Source organism: Alnus glutinosa, chromosome 14 (assembly GCF_958979055.1).
Source record: "Alnus glutinosa chromosome 14, dhAlnGlut1.1, whole genome shotgun sequence".
Taxonomy (NCBI): Eukaryota; Viridiplantae; Streptophyta; class Magnoliopsida; order Fagales; family Betulaceae; genus Alnus; species Alnus glutinosa.
Window position 1 is genome coordinate 2,618,181 of NC_084899.1, and position 21,608 is coordinate 2,639,788.

Genomic DNA, 21,608 nt, shown 5'->3' on the forward strand with positions numbered 1-21,608 from the left:
ATGAAAATTTTCTTTTCTTGACCCCAATAGGCCGTTCCTAGAAAGTTGAATCAATTTCGATCTTTCGGGCACTAATAATTGCGTCCCTAAATTTGGATAAAACCAATCAAAATCTCACTCCAATAGCTTCTCTAGATCGAGATTCCTTAAAACTAGCATCCAACTACAGCACCATCTAATATTTCGATTAGTACCATAACTCAAATCTAAATATTTTTTAATGCAAAAAACTTTTCTTTTTTTTTTTTTCCTTTTATTTACGATAGTTCTTTCTTTCCAACAAGTTCTCGCTTTGCACGTTCTCCTTCCCCAATGCCTTGCGCCCAGGTCGTACACTATCTTCATCTCCGTCATCTTTAGGGTCAGCCTGACAATCTTGGAGGTAGCATCAATGATGAGGGGAGGTCGATCTGGATCTCTACGACCTCGTCCTCAATGACCTCAGTCTTCTTGATGTGCATGCCGATGGCCTTGTGGAAGAACGGAGTCTTCAGCGAGAAGAGTTCATTGACGTCTAGCAACTTGTCTAGGCCAAGATGATAACGGTCTTGCTAGGTCTTGTGGTTGAGTTTGGAGAAAATGAAAGAATAAAGAAATGATTAAAAAAGAACATTTAAATAATTTAGAGTAATAATAGAGAAGTTGATTTGGGGTGCATTTGAGTATGGAAGCAAAAATAAAAAAGCTTTGGTTACTTAAATTTGGATTGAAATTTAGAGAAATTATTGTCGGTGCTCATTGTTTCACCAGGCTAACTCCTCACATTATTGGTGAGATAAGAATAACCGAACATAGTATTTTTTCATAAAAAATAGGGTTAAACACCTTATTGGTACTTATGTTTTGGAAATTTTATTTTTTACCCCATGTACTTTCATTCGTATCATAGATGATATTTATAGTTTGGGAAAAGACAAACTTGGTATCTTCGTCTATTTTTCTGTCTAATATTTAACGACCTACCACATGCCAACTTGAGTGTTGACACATGTGCATGGCACAATATATATATATATATATATATATATATAATAAAATGAGGGGTGACTAAGCAGCCCCCTTGGCAAGCCTGGAGGTGGCTGAGGGGTGGTTCGGCCACCCCTATGGCCAAAGAAAAAAATAAAAAAAATAAAAAAAATTGTGAGGATTTTGGCCCTTTTCAACTACCCCTAAGGGCCAAAACCCTCTCGTATATATAATTTTGAAGTTGGAATCACCCACCAAGAAAAACTGGAAGCAAAACTAGACTTCCAATTGCACCTTAATTTGAAACGTTTAACCTAGCCAAGCCCCATTTGCCCAAGGCCCCATTTGCCTCTTGTCGCCCTGCCACCTTCCAATTTCAGATTTTTCTCACTTTCTAATTAGATAAGCATAGAGTCGATCGTGTTTGTAGCCTTATTCTTGCAAGTTTGAAGACTGAGAACAAATAGATTTTTCATGACTTTTCTAGAAAAGTTGTCATTTTTGTGTGTTGGACTATGTTAGGCTCTGATAATATCCGTAAATTGCGAGGACATTTTGTGCTGGCGGCTGACCTTATCCCAAAACAACCCCCCATCAATCATATCCTACCTTTTTGTGAATGCCAATGAATTGGTAGGAGAAAAATAATTAATTAAAAAAAATGCTACGAGTACCGATGAATAAATTTCACATCATCTTAATAAAACTCCATTTGTAAAAGTTAAAGTACATGTAACATTTCTCAATCCTAAATGTCACTGTCCCACTTATGTTCCCTTAATATTAATGTAACTTCTAAAATTATCGTTAAATCAAAATTCAATAATAATAAGACACTGGGAGGAATATAGAGGTGACATATAACGTTACCCATCTTAAGTAACTCCCTATTCCCAAACATTTACACGCATCTTGATTTTCATTCCCCATAGTCGTAGACTTTGAGATATTACTGCAATTCGCGAGGTTGCTTCTCAAGTAATACTCAATGCAATCCATTGAGACAAGTTATTCTATAAAGAGAAAGACAAATAATACACACATATTCTTTATACATTTTCATACAACCAAGTTATAAATTCACCATTAAACTTAGTAGATTTAAAAATGAGATGTGTAATAAATATATTTTTATCATTTCTCTTCTATCACTCAAGTCGCCTAGTAGTCTCAACAGTTATAAGAAGCACAAGCTAAGCCTTGGCTCCATGTGGGCGGGCCTACGTTCATGCATGCTTCACGATTCAGTTTGTAACTCAAGTAAAGAAGCTGATAAACAACATAGCTCCATTCACATAACTACCAGTATTCCGGAACTAGATATCCAACCACCACATTGCATGGCCGAATTTTTTTTCCGCCAAAACTTGCAACCATATGCAGCAATCTGTACAGCGTACAAAGCAAATGGCACAAATTAAATGTATTTTGAACCCTTTCTATTGTATAATATCATATCTTGTAAACAGGAACGATCCCAAGGAGATGAAAGCATTTCCTCATCACAATTGCAGTAGCTTCGCATAGCAAGAGTCTGCTTGTTTCCTCAGCAGACCCAACCACCTACCAAAGTTCCAATAAAACAAGAGTTATTCAGAAAGCTTTGGTGTTTATATTCATACACTCGCATGCATGTTTTTTTATCACATCTCACTTGAAACAGTAGTTTGCTCATGCCGTCTCAGTGAACAGAAAATCAGGAACAAAAACACAATAAGTTCTTTCCATTTCACAGAGGAATAGAGGCAGAGATGGCTAACCCATCTTGCTTCCGTTGTTCTACCAAACACCATTGCGAGGTGCAATTTAATCAACACAACATCATACTTATAAAGCATAAGATTCAACGTTTGTGAACAATACCTGACAATTGGAATAGAATTTCGTAAAGCCTTCTGACAAATTATAGAGGTATTCACACAACACATTTGGCAATAGATTGGTGCAGGCCTCCTCAACAATCTGAAAAGTGAAATGGCAGATGCCGCAATCAGATCCAGACATCATGTGGTTATTAAAGATACATTCATCCTGAGGTGAAGAAGCAAGAGAGAATCAAGCGACATCTTACCTCAGAAAACTGCAGCAGATGAAGCCCCAATGCACGTTCATCCGCATGAGCCAACACTAGTGCCCCAGTCTATCGCAAAAAAAATAGAAATAAAAAGAAACAAAAAACATTAGATTTCAACAAGTTGACTGGCTGAGCCACATGACCCAGTATTATCCAAGCTGCCCGGATAATTTCACAAAATTGACTCCTTAAAATATACAGACAGCTTACAGGGATAAGATAGAAGCATTTACACGTCCTAAAGATTAGGTTCTAGGACCCAGACAAACTATGAAGGTTTAATCATGTTGATTAACTTATAATCAATATGAAGTTGCTTTACTCCTATGTGATGTGCAAAACAAAAGCAAACAATTTCAATCTGAAAAGAAAAAGAAAAAAACTACAATTCGATATTTTATGACATTTGAGTTCTCTCTTATATACCGTGTACAAGGGTGACACCTCTTTTTTGAACTTTTATATGACATTTGTCATTTGAGTTCTTTATATATCTCTTATGTACCGTGTTGGGGAGATAGGAAGGGAATGATCACAAGCAGAATAAAAGTGGAAAGCAGCACTGCCATTTGAGAACATTTTATTACGATCACAAGTGGAAGTTACAGCTGAATCATTTACGCATCTAGGATTAAAATAACAATGTAGCTTCACAGGTCTAGTTAAAATTCAGTCCTTAAGAGATTAACTAAGGTCAAGCTAGAGGCAACCGAAGCTTAACTGTGTACAAATGCAAGTGCAACATAAAACTTTTAGGTATATATAGCTGGAAGTCGGAAGAAAACTTAACATTCGTCAACCAGCTTGAAACAAAACTTAACCGCGTACAAATCCAAGGGGAACATAAAAGTTGAGGAATATATAGCAGGAAGTAGGAAGAAAACTTACATTCTTCAACCCCTCTATGTCTTTACCAGATTTCCTGATGATTGAACAGATTCGAGCATGAGCGTACAGCAAATATACGGCAGTATTTCCCTGTTCATACCAATTTTAGAGAAGTTAGAAACAAATAAGCGTGATAGCAGTGGTAACAAAGAAGTAGTTGCAATAGTAACAACTAAAGCATACATTGGGTAGAGAGAAACGTTAAATACGCAATAAAACCTTATAATAACTAGCAGCAATCAGCTTCATAGCCAACTCTAAAGGTGATTCATAAATCAATAGAAAGCAGTAGCATGACCAACATAAGAGTAGGCATTGGCTAAAGTATTCTCTAACGTTAAACTGATAATATATATATAGCTCCATAGCTTAGCTTCAGATAATCTGCACATCCAAAATCAGTGAATGGTAAATGCACCTTATCATTTAGCATTTGATCAAAATTAAACGTGTAATTGGTCAATCTATTGTTCTTCAAATCAGCATACCTGCCAAAACCATTTTAAAAGTATCAGAATAATAACACTCAATGCTCATTCGAGAAAAATAGAAATGCCAGGTATTGGAACCACAAATTTTTTAAGCATAATGTTAAGAATTGTGTAACAGGACATTGTTGTATAACTTTGGAAATTTTCTAGAAAGAGCAAAAAGTAATATTCTCAGGACCTTATCTTCAATGACAACGCATTTTTCATGATGTGTGATAATAGCTTAAAAGTGCTTATATTCTATATTAAAATAAGTATTATCATACTTTATTATAATTTAATTCTTGCATTTTATATTTAATTGTGGAATATTGTTCAAATCTTAATATTAAGATTAAATGATATATTAATGCAACAAATTGTGTTATGTAGGAATGACAAAAGAAATCAAAGAGTAAAGGCCAAGAGATGGGTCAAAAGAAGAAGTCTATCCTATGCCCAAGATAGAGTCCAAAGTGTAATACAAGAGGTGAAACCAAACTGCTGGATCCACGAATTTGAGTAACATTTTAATACTATTACATGACAAAACCAAGAAGAAAAAAGGTGTCTTTGGCCCTTATAAAAAGAAGAAGCAATATTTTGTTCAAAGTGTAAAAGAGAGACGTAGAATAAATAGAAGACTGAGATTCTTATAGTTGTAGGAATTCCAAAAGAAGAATGACTCTTATCTCTGTAAGAGAAGCAACATGGCAACAAACAAGAGATCCGAAAAATTGCAGGAAAAAAAAAAGAAGACGTTAAGCTTCAGATCGAAGAAGACAGCTGCGACAGTTCAAGATTTGTTTTTATTTTCTTCTTAGTTATTTTATTTTGCTAGCATGATGTCTAGGATTTTAACGATGAAATTTATTTACATAATCATGTCTAGCTAAATCTCTAGCTGAAGCTTGGGGTGAAACTTTTAATAAGATTGTAGTATTTATTTTTCAACTCTTCTATGGATTTTAATGTATGATCTTTTTAATTGATTGCATGATGTATTCTTAGAAAAAAGGTTTTTGTTCTACAAAATTCCTTGATTCATTGTTAACTACGGGTCCAGTAAATGCTTTGGATTCTCTGCGAATCAAATAACCAATTTTGCGTAATAAAATCAATCAATTTTAAGATTAATCTTTTGGTGATATTTTCTCTTGGTATTCAATGATCTATTTTTCGATTATCACATGAGTTGCGAAATAAATATTATAATTTTGTTAAAAGTAAAACCCCAATGCCTTAGCGATTTCTTTTAATTGTTATTTCCGTTATATATTTTATTTGCATTATTCAACTAAATCATCTGTCATAGATTTTTCTTTATTTTTTTTTTTTTTTTTGTGTTCTTTATTTCCCAAATCCCTTAGTTCGACACTCGGACTTCCGAGAATTACTACTTCGCAACAACTTGCACTTAGGTTCGCACACTTAAGTTGTCAACAATGTGTTTCACTTACTATCTCACATTCACCATCTCCTAGCTACAAATATAAGATTAAACAGTGTAAAATATCCCAATCTTCGACTATTTCATAGACTATTAAAAAGAATTACAGAGTTTATGAAATTATCTGTGCAGGATATGATGCAATTCAATATCAAAGATAAACTAAAAATCAATATCACCATGACCTTGGAAATGAAATGAACAACAATAATTCAAACTATATGACGGCAAAATACCTTAACTTTGTAGGACAGCTAGAGATTCAATATCTTATGGTGATTGGTGGGGATACTTACAGGTCAGACTAAGTCTGCAAGAACTTACAGAGTTTTGTTTATAGTATTGATGTAGATGTAAAAGTAAGGAAAGCTTACTTAACAGCACCATAACCAGCTGCCTCAGCAGTTTGTTCGAGCTCCTCTTCGGTCCATTCTACATCCTTACCTAACCAAAATAGAAGAAATATTTAAAGATTTCTTAAGTTTATATGCTTAGCAGTAAGAACTTGTCATAACAATGAACAATATAGACACATTACTGGCCATAGGTCTTACAACTGTAAAATAAAAGAGATTCCATAGACATGATTACGAAAACAAGACAGAGAGAGTGAAACCACATTTGACAAATAAAACAAAAAAACATATTATTCACCACCATACCACGATCGATAAGGGCTGCTTTACTGCGACTCTTGGCTTCATCAAGTAAATCAACTAGCGGGACCACTTCAGTGTCGCGAGTTCGGAAGCGCTTCCCATCTTCTCCAAGAACAAGACCAAAACCCACATGGTTAGCTTTAGGGTACGTGTTATTATCAGCTGGCAGCCAACCAGCACGTTTGGCAGCCTGAAATATAAAAGCAAAAGCGTCTTTAACTTTATACTTCCAATTGCAAATTAGCAATAGTACTATCCCATGACTTATAAGACAGTTAATTCAAATCACTGTCAACTACCAGTTGTGAACATTGATGCCAACAATATAACTTTGATGACAAACAACATGCATGAATCTAGGGCGTTACCGACCCCTTTGAGGCAGAATTTGACTGTATCCGAATTTCGACCCAAGGTGGTTGGAATCTGAAACTATTACCGACCCCAAGCCGAATTCCTTGAATTTTCATGCGGAATCAAAAATCCCTGGTCGGCTCAGAATCAGGTTTACCATCAGGTTGGACCAAATCTACAACCTTGGGAGGAGGGGCTTTAGGCAGCAAAGTTTGCAAGTTGTAACTCCACCAGGTTGGGCCAGATATCTGATCTCCACGTGCTCAACAACCCTTAGAAGTACTAGATCTACGACGAGTAGGGGCTTCAAGCGGCGGAGTTTTCAAGCACCCTAACTCCATTGGGTTGGGACAGATCTACAACCTCCATGTGCTCAATAACCCTCAAAATCGCCAAATCTACAACAAGGAGTGGCTTCATGCAACAGAGTTCGCAAGTCCTAACTTCGCCAAGGGGCCCTTGGGGCTCAAGATATCTTCGCGGAGTTCTTCAGCAGTTGTGACAGTGTGGGTAAGTTCAGGGATGGGAATGGCATCGAGGAGGCTGGGATGAGACAGGCGATGAAGAAGAGATTTGAAGTTTAGATCTTGAACAGCGTCTAGAGGCTGGGGGCACTTAGGGTTTTTTGGTATCAAATATTTGTTATTTTTTATTATATTCTTGGGTCAGGTTGGGTTGGTATTCGAGGTTTTTTTCCCAAAATGAATTCCGAATTCCACCCGGGTCGGGGCGAAATTCGAAAATTGGTTACCAATCCCGAGCCGAGCCCAATCAGGAGCTGCCAAGGCAGCTCGGGCCGGCTCAGGTTCGAGCTGGTTTTTCCCAGCCCTACATGAAACACCACAAAAAGGTTCACAAGATAAGGCTTTGAACACATACCTTAAACACCATATCAAAGTGTTGCTGCTGCCCAACATCAGTAACATATATAATCCACTCAGCTTTCTCTTCATTAAGGCGATACCTATACATTGTAATCAGCACTGTCAATAAGAGTGAGCTTCCTATCACTCCCCAACCGCTCAGCAGTCAAATGAGTAATGCAAACTTTAGACATAACTACATAAGTGTAAAGAACAGCACCCTTATCCAAAATGAACATGTTAATGAGAAAAAATCCCCATATATGCAACCTATCAAAGGCGAAAAGGGGGAGGGGGGCAAGCGAAAAAAGGAAGCATCTAACTGATCAATCAGCAATGTTAATATTCCAAACTATCAACTATTATAGATTCCAGTTTATATAAGAGAAAGTCCACAAGGCATCAATCCATGTTAGATATCAAACAGTATACTGTTTCATATCCCAATGAGTATTGGTTATGCGATTAACAAAAAGTTGCCTAAGCGTCCCACACATAATATATCAGAAACAAAAATCTATAGAAATTCATCCGAAATTTATGCCTTAATTAAGCAATTATTACATAATTATAGCAATTCTAATGTCAATGTGATTCTTTTGACGGTACTAACATTTAAGATACTTCAACAAATTATGCAAATTGGATACTACAGGAAATAGGGGTAGAAGAAATAAATATATGCGAACAGCTAAAGGATCATAAAACTAATTACTAAGGAATCATCAACTTCAAAGTTGGTTAAAACGAAGATAATAATAGTAAAAATAACTAACCAAAGAGCTGCTAGATCAGTTGAAGCATAATTGTAACCACCATCACTCTTCACAACCATGAGAGGTATATTAAAACCTTCAATAAAGATCACACGGGCACCCTCACTGTCTTCAATTAAATTTTTACTAGTCAATTCCTTCAAAACCTCAGGTATATAAGGATTGTAGAAGCTTTCCCCCTGTCAGCAAGAAAATACATATGTAAATATACATATCAGTTTGTTGCCTACTTTTCAGTAACTCACTACTAATATAAGATCTTATCCAAAAATAGTATACACTAAGGGCTCGTTTGATTTGCGGAATGACTATTCCATTAGGAAAAGGAATAGCTATTCCTAGGAATAGAATGTGGTGGAATGGAATGGAATGGTTATTCTTGATCTTTAGTTTGGTAACAACTCATATACATTAATTGGAATACAATCAAAATTACTAAAAACACCCCCACATTATATATATAAAATAAAAACTTAAATTATAAAATAAAAAAATTTGAAAACTATAGGGTGGCCGACCACCACAATGGGTGGTCGGCCACCCACGAAATAGCCAAGGGGTGGCTGGCCACCCCCACATCGCCTCGGGGGGTGGTCGGCCAGCCATTGTTAAGTGGGGTGGGGTTTCGTTTTTTGCCCTTTTTTTTTTTTTTGAAAAAAAAAATTGAAAGAAAATAAAAAATAATAGTGTTTTTTTTTTTTAAATCTAGTCTATTCCCATTGGAATAGCTATTCCTCTCATTTTTTAGAGGAATAAGTATTCCTCTTCGTAAGGGAGTAGGTATTCCAATGGCAATAACTATTCCAATGAATAGATCCCTACTAAACATAAGAATAGATTTATTCCGCAAACCAAACAAGCCCTAAGATCTTAATAGTCTATATGAAGGCAAGGATCTATCTGCATTACATGCAACGATAATGAAAAGGCTATAATTTCCTCATTTTCAATTTATTTAATTGCAACACTAATATCAAGTAGTAATGTGTCGTTCATATTGATCATGCAATATAGAATACCACAAAGGTACCTAAGGTATTGCATGTGTAACACCCCAGTCCCACATTGGAAAGATGAGTAGCTCACATAGAGTGGGTGATTTATAAATATAATCATGAGTGCTAAGTATCACATTGTCTTCACAAATGGTATTAGAGCCACCTAGTAACGCCAGACTATGTGGTACTAGAGGTTGCATGACATGGCCCTAACGAGGACGTCAGGAGTTTAAGAGAGGGAGTTTGTAAAACCCCAGTCCCATATTGAGAAAATGAATAGCTCACATAGAATAAGTAGTTTATAAAGATAGTCATGAGTGTTAAGTCCCACATTGCCTAGTTATTAAGTGAAACTTAGCTTTATAAGAAATTTTAGGAAAACTTCAAATTGACTAGTTCTTTTAGGGTGATAGCGCAGATGTAGCTAGCGCTTTTCCATTGGTCGTTACAGCAGGTCTATTATTGAAGCTCACATTACAGCTAACAATGTTAATTTTACTTCGATGTCCACCCACCCTTTATTCTCCCCATCCCTCACCATAAGGAAATTAGAAAGAGAGGTGTAACTAAACAACCATCTTATGTAGCTTAGGATAATTCACATCACTTGAACCCTTGTATTACATACAACTTTGTTACATCTAAAACTCATATCCAGTTAAATGGATTACATGTTAGTTATGCTACTTCAACATTTAGTCATATGCATAAAGACTTTAATCTAGAACTAAAAGCTTATAAGGAACATTGACCAAAACTCAAGGCAGATATTTCCAAATCAAAAAAGAAAAAAATACAAAAACTTGACAAAGGAATAGTCAGCACAGATCGTTATATCAAATCCATGCCATGGTCAGTTGTGATTTTAAGAAATTATTACTCAATGCAAGCCTAAGACCTGCACCAACCCCATCCCAGCCTTTTATTGCCGTTAGTCAAATTAATAATATACAATTTTCCCATTCGATATGCACAAAATAGGAAAAAACCCAAAGTAAATAACTTTCAATTGGCACCATGATATGAAAAGTTTGCATACCTTTTCCTCTAGATGAACTCCAAGCCGTCTATAAATCCTATGAAACTCATTCCGACTGATTTCACAAATCTGCACCCATGCCCTATGGTAATTTGGTTCCCCACCCTGTCCAAAGTTGAGCCATGACAAACTTATATAGAGAGATTCAACAGACATAATGTGAACCCTAAATAATCAGATATTTTAGTAGTTTGCTAAGACATTGAATTATTTGAGAGATCAACCTCAATCCTTAAGTTACAAAAGTAAATAAATCACCTGGAGGCGAACCACTGCCTTTTGTGCCCTCTCCTTAAAATCAGGATCATTCTTAAATCTCTCCCTTGATGCCTTATAGAATGCCTAGAAAAGTGAGATTCGAGTTAGCATCAAAGTCCATTTAATTTTTCATTTTTGAGAATATATGAAAAAATAAATCATCTTGAAGCACATCTTAACTCCAATTTTATTTTGCAGGAACTGACAAGAGCACTTAAATGTGGTGAGGTATATTTCCTAACAAAACAATTCAGTTTGACCTCACGATCTCCCTGACATCTCCTTTTAGTAGAAATAATAATTGTTAAGAGTTGCTATTCAAATGTAATATATTCCAATGACTTGTCAGTTTATTAACAAAAACAAACAAAAGGAACAAATCAGTGATAGTGCCAACCTAAACAGGCGTTGTCCAAATTTCATCTTTACTTGCTTGCTGGTATAAAAATGTCAATACATACAACTGCCTTCGATGAAGGGTGTATTTTATCTCTGATAGCATACCATTGATCCAGTTAAAAAGCAGATGATGAATGCATCACTAATTACTATTACTTAAATGGACCAAGTTGTGATTTAAAATGCAGAAGTGCAACATCAGCTTAGTGAGGGAACAAGACAGGATCCAACAAGAATCCACATTATCCTGATGTTTCCACTTACCTGCAGATCTCCAATAGCAATTCCATTACCATCTTCCCAGTTTGGAACCGTCTCAAAGAGGAATTCAATCAACATACCAAACTGCAAAGGCATAGGACAACCGTGAGCTACATGGTAATGGTACTGAGACAATATATGTAATGTGCTGATGAAAAGGGGAAGATTTTCTCGACAGTATAGAATAACTCTTAATTCAAGCTTATGAAACAACAATAGCTATTTAACTATGGATGATCCAGTCACTTCAACTCTGAACAACACAACACTCAAGCCAGAACAAAGAACATCAGTTATCTAGTCTCTTAAGTGTGCAAAATCAGAGTACTGGATCTCATCCTTATGAGTTATCTCTAAGTTATACGTCAATATAAGATTACCCAAGTGGCAATATGAAGGTAGCAATCAAATCATGCAATGCTACCTTTATATAATTAGGAAGGCCTATTGGAGCTAAGAACATGTTAGATGATGGAAAAACTAGAAAGTGAGATTATATTCACCATTTCCATCCAGAAATCATTTAGCTTTTAAATTACATAAATAATACAAGCTAATGGATTTGATTCAAAGGGGATAAAAACCAACGACATTTACTAGTTTATACATAAAAACAAAACTAAAGTCATAACTTAAGCCCTTATCAAACACAAACAGCTTCTACATAATAAATACACATTTTCACAAAACCGGATTTACCTGAGTCCCCCAATCACCAACATGATTTCTCCGAAGAACTTCAACATTTGAAAACTCAAGCATACGGGCTAGCGTGTCCCCAATAATAGTAGACCTTAAATGGCCTACATGCATTTCTTTTGCTATATTAGGTGAAGAAAAATCAACAACGGCCCTTTTGATTGGAAGCTGTGGTGCCCATGTATCGATACCATCAATTAGCATTTTCTGAACACTCTGCAGCAGCAATATTTAGAGTTAACCAACCATACAAATTTGTTATATCATCTACAATAAAAATAAACCCCTCTTTCTTCTTCTTTTTTTCTTTTCTTCTTATGATAAGATATCTATTACAAAAGGTAAAAGTGATGGTCCTTCACTCAAGCAAAATAAATAAATTAAATAAAAAGACAAAGAAATGTTCCAAATACAAAGAAAAAAAATATATAAGTTAAAGACAAGCACACACCTTAGCTATCCAAGTCTTAGATAATGTGACATTCACAAATCCTGGCCCAGCTACAGAGCATGATTCTATCATTTCTGATTGAGGGAGATTTCTTATGATGGCCTACAAATACAGAAAAATAATAGAGATAACTATCAGATACTATCAATTCAAAGTTTAATACGGATATCACCACCATTCATGATCAAATAAGTTATGATAACCAAGAAGAACATAGAAAAGTAAAGAGAACGTCAATGTCAATACCTGTCCAACAGATGGGGGACCCTTGAACTCAGTTTCCTTTCCTTTTATTTTATTCCATAGGCCCATCGCATTATTACTGCACCAAAGGCAAAATCCTAGTTTAGCATCCAAAAAGACCTTCATATGAAACCCAAAACGGAAATTTATTTCTAGAGACGGGTATTAAAAACACTGGTAAGCCAATCCCATAACTAAAAAGTCACATATATTTTCATCGTACAAGCGAGTGTAATACCATTGATAATCACCAAATTTTGCAGTGCAAACAGCAACCAACGGCTCTACATCCGGCACATTAGGCACCGTTGCCTTAAGTGAAGCTTCGAACAATTTTGCCAACTTTCGCTTCACATTCCCCACATTTACCTCCTCCTAAGGCACAATTCAAAATTACTTCTTAGCGACAACTCAATTGCACCGGACAATTAAATTAGCAAAGCAATTAGCACCAAAACAATACATTCCTTCACAAAAAAATAAACCGTCCGGAATAAACCGTCCGGAGCATGCGCTCGTAACTTAAATCAACTTACATCTGCCATTGTTGAGACCGACTGTATTTTTGTTGCCAAAACGAGCCTCCTCGATGTCGCCCTCAACAAGTCTGTCTAGTTCCGCATTGAACACATTAAATTACTACAAATTCTCTGGACAACTTACTTCAATCAAAAAAAGGACTACGAGAAATGGCAAATAGATGAGTAAAATACGATCATCCAATCTACTAGAGAGAGAGAGACAGAGCATGTGTGCTTACCGGCAGCGGGGAGAGAATGAGAAGTGTGAATGTGTGAGAGGCGATTGACGGAGAGCAGTGGGGAGGGAGAAACCGGCGCTAGAAGTAGGGTTAAGGAGGCTAACATTACTTTCTTTTTTTATATATTTTTGTTTGAGCTAAGAAAACCAAACCCGCCAACAGCTTCGTTCTCTAGAATCTGAACTCTGCCTAGGGCTTAGGCAATCCTCACCTTTTTTTTTTACCTGTCCGTTTTTCCTTTGTTGGCCAACGGGATTGTTACATGTCACCAAAGAGATGGGCTCCCGGCCAGCCGAACATATATGCAGGCTGTTTTCTTCTATTATGCTTCACACGTTTTTTTTTTTTTTTTTTTTTTTGATGAACAGATTATGCTTCATGTGTTAAATTCTTATCCTGAAAAAAAAAAATATAGAAGCTCCTAGTTAAAATGGGTCGAATTTTGTCCATCTCTGTTTAAGAGATAGGCAAATTCACCATTGAATTTGTGGATGATAGATTTGCAAAATATATGGATGTGTACCCGCTTTCTTTTAATTTATTTTTTGTTTTTTAATATTTGCTGGATTTGTAATGTTGGATTCACACTGCACTTTATATTTAGTATGCTTGTAATCTTTTTTGGATAAACCCACAATGGGGTGTTTGTATTTTCTTTATTATTTTTAAGTTGAAATATGAATTCAAGATATGAATTTCATCTAAGACACTATGGCTTCAAAAAAAAATGCCTAAACTATTTTCAAAATCATTTAAAATAAGCCATAATAAAGACACAAATAATGCTCAAAAGACTAAAATAAGTTAAAAATGCTCATTACATGATATGCATATCATATAATAAGCGCGCAGATGCGGTTAATAATCGTATAATGCGGATATCTAAAAGTAATAACCGTATTATGCAAATGCAAATATGACCAAAAACCACATCCGCATATACAACCCTAATGTAAGTAATAATTAATACTATCATGTGAATTAATTAAGTTTAGGATATTTCAAGTATATCATATTAATATTGTAGCCTTGGAGAGGAATCGTGTTTATATATATATATATATCACCTGTATAACGATTAAGAGAAAAGCGCTAGCCACATATGCACTATCAGCCTAAAATGACTAGTTAATTTAGAGTTTCTCTAAAAAAAATTCTAAAACTTAGTTTCACCTAATAATTAGGCAATGTGAGACTTAACACTTATAATTATCTTTATAAATCACTTACTTTATATGGGCTATTCATCTTCTCAATATAGGACTGGGGTGTTACAAACTCTCATTTTTAAACTCCTAATGTCTTTGTCAGGGCCACATCATGTAATGCTCTAATACCGCATGACCTGGAGTTACCACTCCAAAAAGACTAGTCAATTTTGAACTTTCATAGAATCTATTATAAAGCCTAGTTTTACCTAGTAACTAGGCAATGTGAAACTTATCACTCATGGGTGTCTTTATAAACTACTCACTTTATGTGAGATATTCATCTATTTTTAATATGGAATCGGAGTGTTACAACTTGAATTACACATACTTGGAGGTTTAGATGAGGAGTTGGCTATTCACCCAAACACCAAGTCAATTAAATAATTTAAATCTCAATTATTAAGGGTGAAATTATGATTTTAGATGTGGAAAGATGTAATTTTAAAAGATTAAAGGAGTAAAAATTTGATTTTAAAATAATTACAGAATAGTTAAAAAATAATTGGAGAACATTATCCCAGACCTCTTACTAGTTCCGCCCCTTGTACAATATGAGAATAGAAAAACTTAACTTTAGTCCTAGTGAAAATTGGATGAAATTCATAACAAAGGTCATTAATCGACAAAATTGGAGGATCCTTGCCGGCCTTCGGGTCGGTGCCATTGTGGGCGGTGATTCTCTTTTTGTTTTGTAGGTGATTTTATTCGATCCGGTCATGCAAAAATCTGCTTTTGCAACCTCTAAATTTGTTTTAAACAATACATTTAAGGTCCTTTTTTTCTTTTTTCTTTTTTTTTTTTCTTTTTTTAACTTTATTAATAATGACCTCCCTACAAAATATTCAATGCATTTCAACTCCTTTAAAATAAATTTTTTATTTCCGACCCTTTCGAGAGAGAGATTAATCTTTAGCCTGCCAAGGCGTATGTGGGTATCAAATCATGTAGGGATTCGATTATTGTACTACATCATCACAACAACTGCACAACAATCCCTCACATGAGGGTGAGCCCCAGTGAATCCTCTAGTGAAGAAAGATGAAAGGAGATCCCTCGTTGTGACAGAGTACAGAGAGGTTTCAGCCACTAAAATTAGTGATGGAATTGGAGGGCTCTACCACCTCCACTTCGTTACGTTGGAGCCCAACTGCCTCTTTCTTCGAGTACTCCTCCATGCAAACATGGTCTTTTATGTCAACACAGGTGCTATGAGTTCTCTGAGTTGTATAATATTATCTTAGATGACCACTTCTCTCGAGAGCTTAATTTTATCATAATGAAGTCATTTCATAAAATAGTTCATGGATTGTCTGGCTACACACAAGGATACATAACGACGATTTGGGTAGAGATCATTAATAATTTGGTTCCCATATATGCAGGTTGTTTTCTTCTATTATGCTTCATTTTTTTATTTTTTATTTTGTTTCTGAACAGATTATGCTTCATATGTTAAATTCCTATACTTAAAAAAAAAAATATAGGAAGCTCCTAGTTAAAATGGGTCGAATCAAGATTTAATATTGTTGTAGTTTTTTTTTTTTTTTTAAAAAAATAAAATTTAATATTGTTGCATTTAACATTGTAAATGATGTCATGTAATAAATATGTTAGCACGTCATTCAAAAAATTTAGAAGATATAATATTATTTACACTTTTACACCGTTAGATGCAACAACCTTTAATGCTCACCGTGAAATAGAAATGATCTTTGTTCCTCTAATAATATATTTATTGATGTGTCTATGGGAACCATAAATAAATTGCTATAAAATTTGTAATATTTATATGATAATCTCTAAGATACCATGTAATTTTTAACATGTAAGTTAGGGTTTTACATGCGGACAGATATTAATTACAATTATCCACTATCTACATATGCGGATAATAATTATAGGGTATACAAATGTGGTTTGATGATATATATATATAACAAATATTTAATACCAAAATGATGTCTTCTTGAATTTGTAATATTGTGTTTATATATATATATATGTTTGTTGGATTTTTTATTTGAAAAATGTTTAGTTTTTATCTTTTGTCCATCCCAATATAAGAGATAGGCAAATTTACCATTGAATTTGTGGATGGTAGATTTGCAAAAGAGATGGATATGTAACAACTCTCTTTTAATTTATTTTTTTCCTTTCGATTTACATTTGAACAACCACATTTTGTAATTTGTATGTTTGTAATCTTTTTTTTTGGATAAATTCACAATGGGGATGTTTGTAATTTTTTTTATTTATTTTTTTTTATTATTATTTTTAAGTTGAAATGTGAAATTAAGATACGAATTTCATCTAAAACACTGCGGCTTAAAAATACTAATTAAAACATGCCTAAACTATTTTCAAAATTGTTTAAAATAGGCAATAATACTATAATAGGGACCCAAAGAATGCTCAAAAGTCTAAAATATGCCAAAAATGCTTGTTACATGATATGCAGATAACTGTATTTCATAAACATAATAACTACACAGATGCAGTTAGCAATTGCATAATGCAAATATCTAAAAGTAATAACCGTATTATGCAGATGTGAATATGACATCAGCATATACAACCCTACTGTAAGTAATAATTAATACTATCATGTGAATCAATTAACTTTAGGATATTTCAAGTTTATCATATTAATATTGTAGTGTTAGAAATGAATCGTGTTAATATATATATATATATATATATATATATATATATATATATATATATATATATATATATATATATATATATATATAATTAAAGGGATAAAAGTTTGATTTTAAAATAATTATAGAGTTACTGTTCAAAAAAATTTGGGGAACATTACTCCCAAACCCCTTACTAGTTCCACCCCTAGTAGGATATGAGAAGAAAAAAACTTAACTTCAATTATAGTGAAAATTGGACGAAATTCATAACAAAGGTCATTAATCGACAAAATTGAAGGATCCCTAATGCCTCCTCTGGGCCGGTGCTATTCTAGTGATTTTTTTTTTTTGTTTTGTAGGTGACTTGTTATTCGATCTGGTCATGCAAAAATATGCTTTTGCAACTTTTAAATTTGTTTTAAAAAATATATTTAAGGTCTCTATCTCTCTTTTTTTTTTTTTTTTTTTTTTTAACTTCATTAATATTGACCTCCTTACAAAATATTAAATGCATTTCAACTCCTTTAAAATAATTTTTATTTCCGTCCCTATTGAGACAGAGAGAGAGAGAGACTAATCTTTAGCCTGTCGAGGTGGATTTGGGTATCAAATCATGTATGAACTTGGAGCTAACGGCAAGTTGAGTGGACTAGAACCTTTCAAGTCCATAGTCCAACTTATACAGAAGGCAAACAATGGGCTTATTGTCTTATTGGGCATCAGGGTGTTCTTTAATTGATTTTTAATTGTAGAGGAGCCCATCTTTTAAACACAAAAACATTCTAGATTCTTTCTAATTAATTTCAATTAAAAAAAAACCAGTCTTTTATAGTTTGTACACAGAATCATTTTTGTAAAGGACCGACCTCTCTATTCAAATGGAGAGAATCCTGGTCCGCTTATTGGGGCCAGAAGAAAGACTCTGTGGCTCCAACCTCATTATAAGGTGCAAACGTGGCAAGGACTAATTGGCCCCAATTCCCCCCGTCAAACGACTATGAGCAGCGATCTCGTTCAACGACTTTTGACAGATTTTATGTACGCGGAGATTTGAGCCACGCGTTCGGTGACTTACATTTGTTGACTTTATGATTTTCCCATGTTCCATACCTGATAATAAGCGCAGGAAAAAAAGCATTTAACGCATGATCGTTCTTATCTGATCCGCATCTTCCAATCGCGTTATTACACGCCCCCATGCCTGTCACCTCCTACATAAACCCCAGCCCAGAAGCCATTCCCAACCCTCAGTCACCCTAGCGAGTGAGTGAAAGACTGAGAGAATGAAGAACGCAGGGAAAAGTTTCAAATCCAACATGAAAACAGAAGAGAGAAAGGACAGGAAATCGGCGACGGGCATGAACGGATCTCCGAAGAAGGGGGGTCACGGGGGCAAGTTCACGTGGGTAGGCGATGGCTACTCTCGGGTTGAGATCGGGCTCGAAAGGGAGGCTGTGGACGCCAAGGATCCCAACTTCGAAGACCCAGAAGAAATCACCACCAATTGATTGTTATGACGAATCGATGATCATGTACTTGTCAGTTTAACTATGAGATGTAAATATTTCTGATGGACGGTGAGTCGGAGATCCATGATTTCTCCTTCTAATAAAATGTTTCAAGATGTTCTGTACTGTTCTTAGACTTGTTGGTTCGGTGCTACGATCTTTTAGTTGCTTGATCAAATTTTGACCCTAATAAAAACACAACGGAGACCCCAAATAACAAAAAAGAAGGCGGAAAATTCCTTAAGGTTGTTAATCTTTGGCATTCATCAAGCTTGCAGGGTTAAATTCGCTAGCTGTAGATACTCTCTACTGCGGATCTGATTGTCGCTTGAATGTTTGTGTCCTCTCTGCTTTCCCTGCCAAGGCGTATATGCATGATATGCTTAAGCTGGGTTTTGTATACAGCATTTCTCTTTGGAAATTCTGTTCTCAATCTGGATTTGAAATCCTCTTCCATCCATCGGAACGGAGGGTTTTTTTTTTTTTTTTTTTTTTTTTTTTTTTTGCATCTTTCTCTCTTTATTCCACTAAACTCTCAATATATTGGTCATTAAATTCTTTCTATCTTTTAATTAGTATTTTTTTAAATCATAATTGAGACCTTTATTAGAGAGTATTGGCTAATTTTTTTTACCATAATTAATGCCTTAACACTTTTTTTTTTTTTTAAAAAAAAAATGCCTTAAAACTGTTTGGCTACTATTTGAAGCCTTAAACAACCGCTTAAATAGCTTAATGGAAGACAAGAGGAGGGAGGATGCAAGAATGGTGCTAGTGATGGCGGTTGTAATAAGCTACGGTGAAAATTTGTGTTTGCATAGACGGCAACCAAAAATTTCTTAGCTTCAAACCATCTGAGACTTTGGGGGCCCGCCCGGGTGCTTTAGAAAGTGAAAAAAGGCAAGATGTGTTAAAAGTAGTTTTTGTCTCAGAGTGTCGCTCAAGTGCTGCACAACTGCCGGTCATTTGCTTTGCATCATTTTTTCCGCTTGAGAGTTGAGACTGGTGCCGTGATCCTACATCTCGTTTGGTTTCATCAAAAACATGGTTTTTTTTTTTTTTTTTTTTTTTTTTTTTTTTTTTTTTTTTTTTTTTTCAAATGGTTAACAAATAATTTAAAAGATAAAAACACATTTTAAAATACAAAACACGTTTTAAAAATATTTCCACACATTTTATAATAATATTCTAAGAAACATAATGCTTAATTTTCAGGTGTATGGGCTAATTTACTATTTTTAACAAAAAAAAAAAAAAAAACTAGATAGAGAGGTGACTACACGATAACCTCCAAAAGAGACGGGTGGCCAACCAAACCTGATGGTAGGGGTGTACAACCGGTTGCAGTTATTTGGTCGCAACAGCAACCGGGGTACCGGCTATTCCCATTTCAATAACCGTTACCAGTTGTCGTTTTTACCGACCGCCGGTTATTCGGTTCTTATATATTGAATCTGTTTCATTTTTTAAAAATTCAATATTTGGTCATTCAATAATGAATGTTAAATACTAAATAATAAATACTACTATCACCATTCATTCAATATAAATAAAATAATTGCAAATAAAAATTTGTCACCACTGCACAATACAAAAAAGTTCCAAGTGTTAATTATGTACTACCCGCCAATATAGAGAACTAAATAAACGATCAAAGAGGTAGCTGTCTACTACCCACCATTTCCCATTCCAAAATTAAAGATCAGAACTCTACCCTTTCACAATTTATGACCTGAACTGAGCCAATGGCTGCTCTCTGTAGGGGTCAAATGTTCTATCACCAGTATAAATATATGCTTCATAAAAATAGAATCTTAAAGTTTATCTTCAACCCTTTTTTGACTGTTTCCTTAACAAGGTTACTAAGAATATTTCAATAGAGCTAAGGGTGGAGCTTTTGACAAGTGTCTGTACACCTTGCACGTCATTTATAATTTAGCTAACCATAGTTCACAGCGGATGGGCTGGACTCAAAACTGAGAAGTACGAAGAATGTAGAGCACTAAAAAAGAAATATCAACATATTGTCCTGTGTTTCTTGTGTCTATGTTGCTACTTTCCTTCCTTCTGTGATCCTTCACAACTGGGAAATGTGCCCTTAAAGAAATGTGCCCTGTGCTTCTTCTGAATTATTTATTTGATTGAAATGTGCCCTTAAAGAAATTAATGTCGAAGATAAAAAGTTATAGTACGAAGAAGACTCATATGTGCACATCATTCTGCTCAAGATCATATAACAACTTTTCAATCGAGCCATGTAGCACAGTTAGTCTTTTTTCCTTTTCAAAATAAGGGAGCTATATGGACATATCAGCCTCAGGAGAGACAATAAAACCGGTTATCCGGTTTTTTAAAATGTTATAACTGGTAACCGCATTCGGATAACCGGGTATCCAGTTGTAGTTATTTTCCGATTTTTCGGTTACAGTTATTTCCGATTTTTCGGTTTTCCCATTTAACGGTTGTTGGCGGTTATTAGTAGTTACCGATTATTTCCAATTAATAACCGCCTCCGCTTGTATACCTCTGCCTAGTGGTAGTGCAGCCACCCCTTTCATCCGCGGAGAGTGACCACATTTTTATTTTATTTTTTTTTAAAAAAATATTACAAGTTAGAAGTCAATTTTAGTGTATCT

The 21,608-nt window shown here is 34.9% G+C and overlaps 1 protein-coding gene across 3 annotated transcripts; it reads right to left on the minus strand.

Annotated features, from left to right (window-relative positions):
- Positions 1-2,236: 2,236 nt before the first annotated feature.
- Positions 2,237-13,826, minus strand: LOC133857272 (arginine--tRNA ligase, chloroplastic/mitochondrial-like). 3 transcript variants are annotated; one of them, XM_062292473.1, is made up of 18 exons: positions 13,609-13,826; positions 13,385-13,455; positions 13,087-13,223; positions 12,852-12,927; positions 12,606-12,707; positions 12,155-12,370; positions 11,459-11,539; positions 10,796-10,879; positions 10,538-10,642; positions 8,501-8,679; positions 7,741-7,825; positions 6,511-6,697; positions 6,223-6,292; positions 4,347-4,416; positions 3,929-4,018; positions 3,038-3,106; positions 2,830-2,928; positions 2,237-2,529 (listed from the first exon to the last, which is right to left on the minus strand). In XM_062292473.1, exons 1-18 carry the CDS (start codon positions 13,712-13,714, stop codon positions 2,419-2,421), a joined length of 1,938 nt encoding a protein of 645 aa, XP_062148457.1. In that variant the 5' UTR covers positions 13,715-13,826; the 3' UTR covers positions 2,237-2,418. The 3 variants fall into 3 exon arrangements, with proteins under 3 accessions (XP_062148457.1, XP_062148458.1, XP_062148459.1); XM_062292474.1 differs by having other exon boundaries at positions 13,385-13,459; positions 13,609-13,764; XM_062292475.1 differs by having other exon boundaries at positions 13,385-13,498; positions 13,609-13,702.
- Positions 13,827-21,608: the final 7,782 nt, after the last annotated feature.

Bases quoted from the DNA above. Each gene is read 5' to 3' on its own strand.
- LOC133857272 (XM_062292473.1), bottom strand. From the start codon at position 13,714: ATGTTAGCCTCCTTAACCCTACTTCTAGCGCCGGTTTCTCCCTCCCCA. The intron at 13,456-13,608 runs GTAAGCACACAT...GGAACTAGACAG, and splicing joins TCATTCTCTCCCCGCTGCCG to ACTTGTTGAGGGCGACATCG. The intron at 7,826-8,500 runs GTTAGTTATTTT...TACAATGTATAG, and splicing joins ACTGATCTAGCAGCTCTTTG to GTATCGCCTTAATGAAGAGA.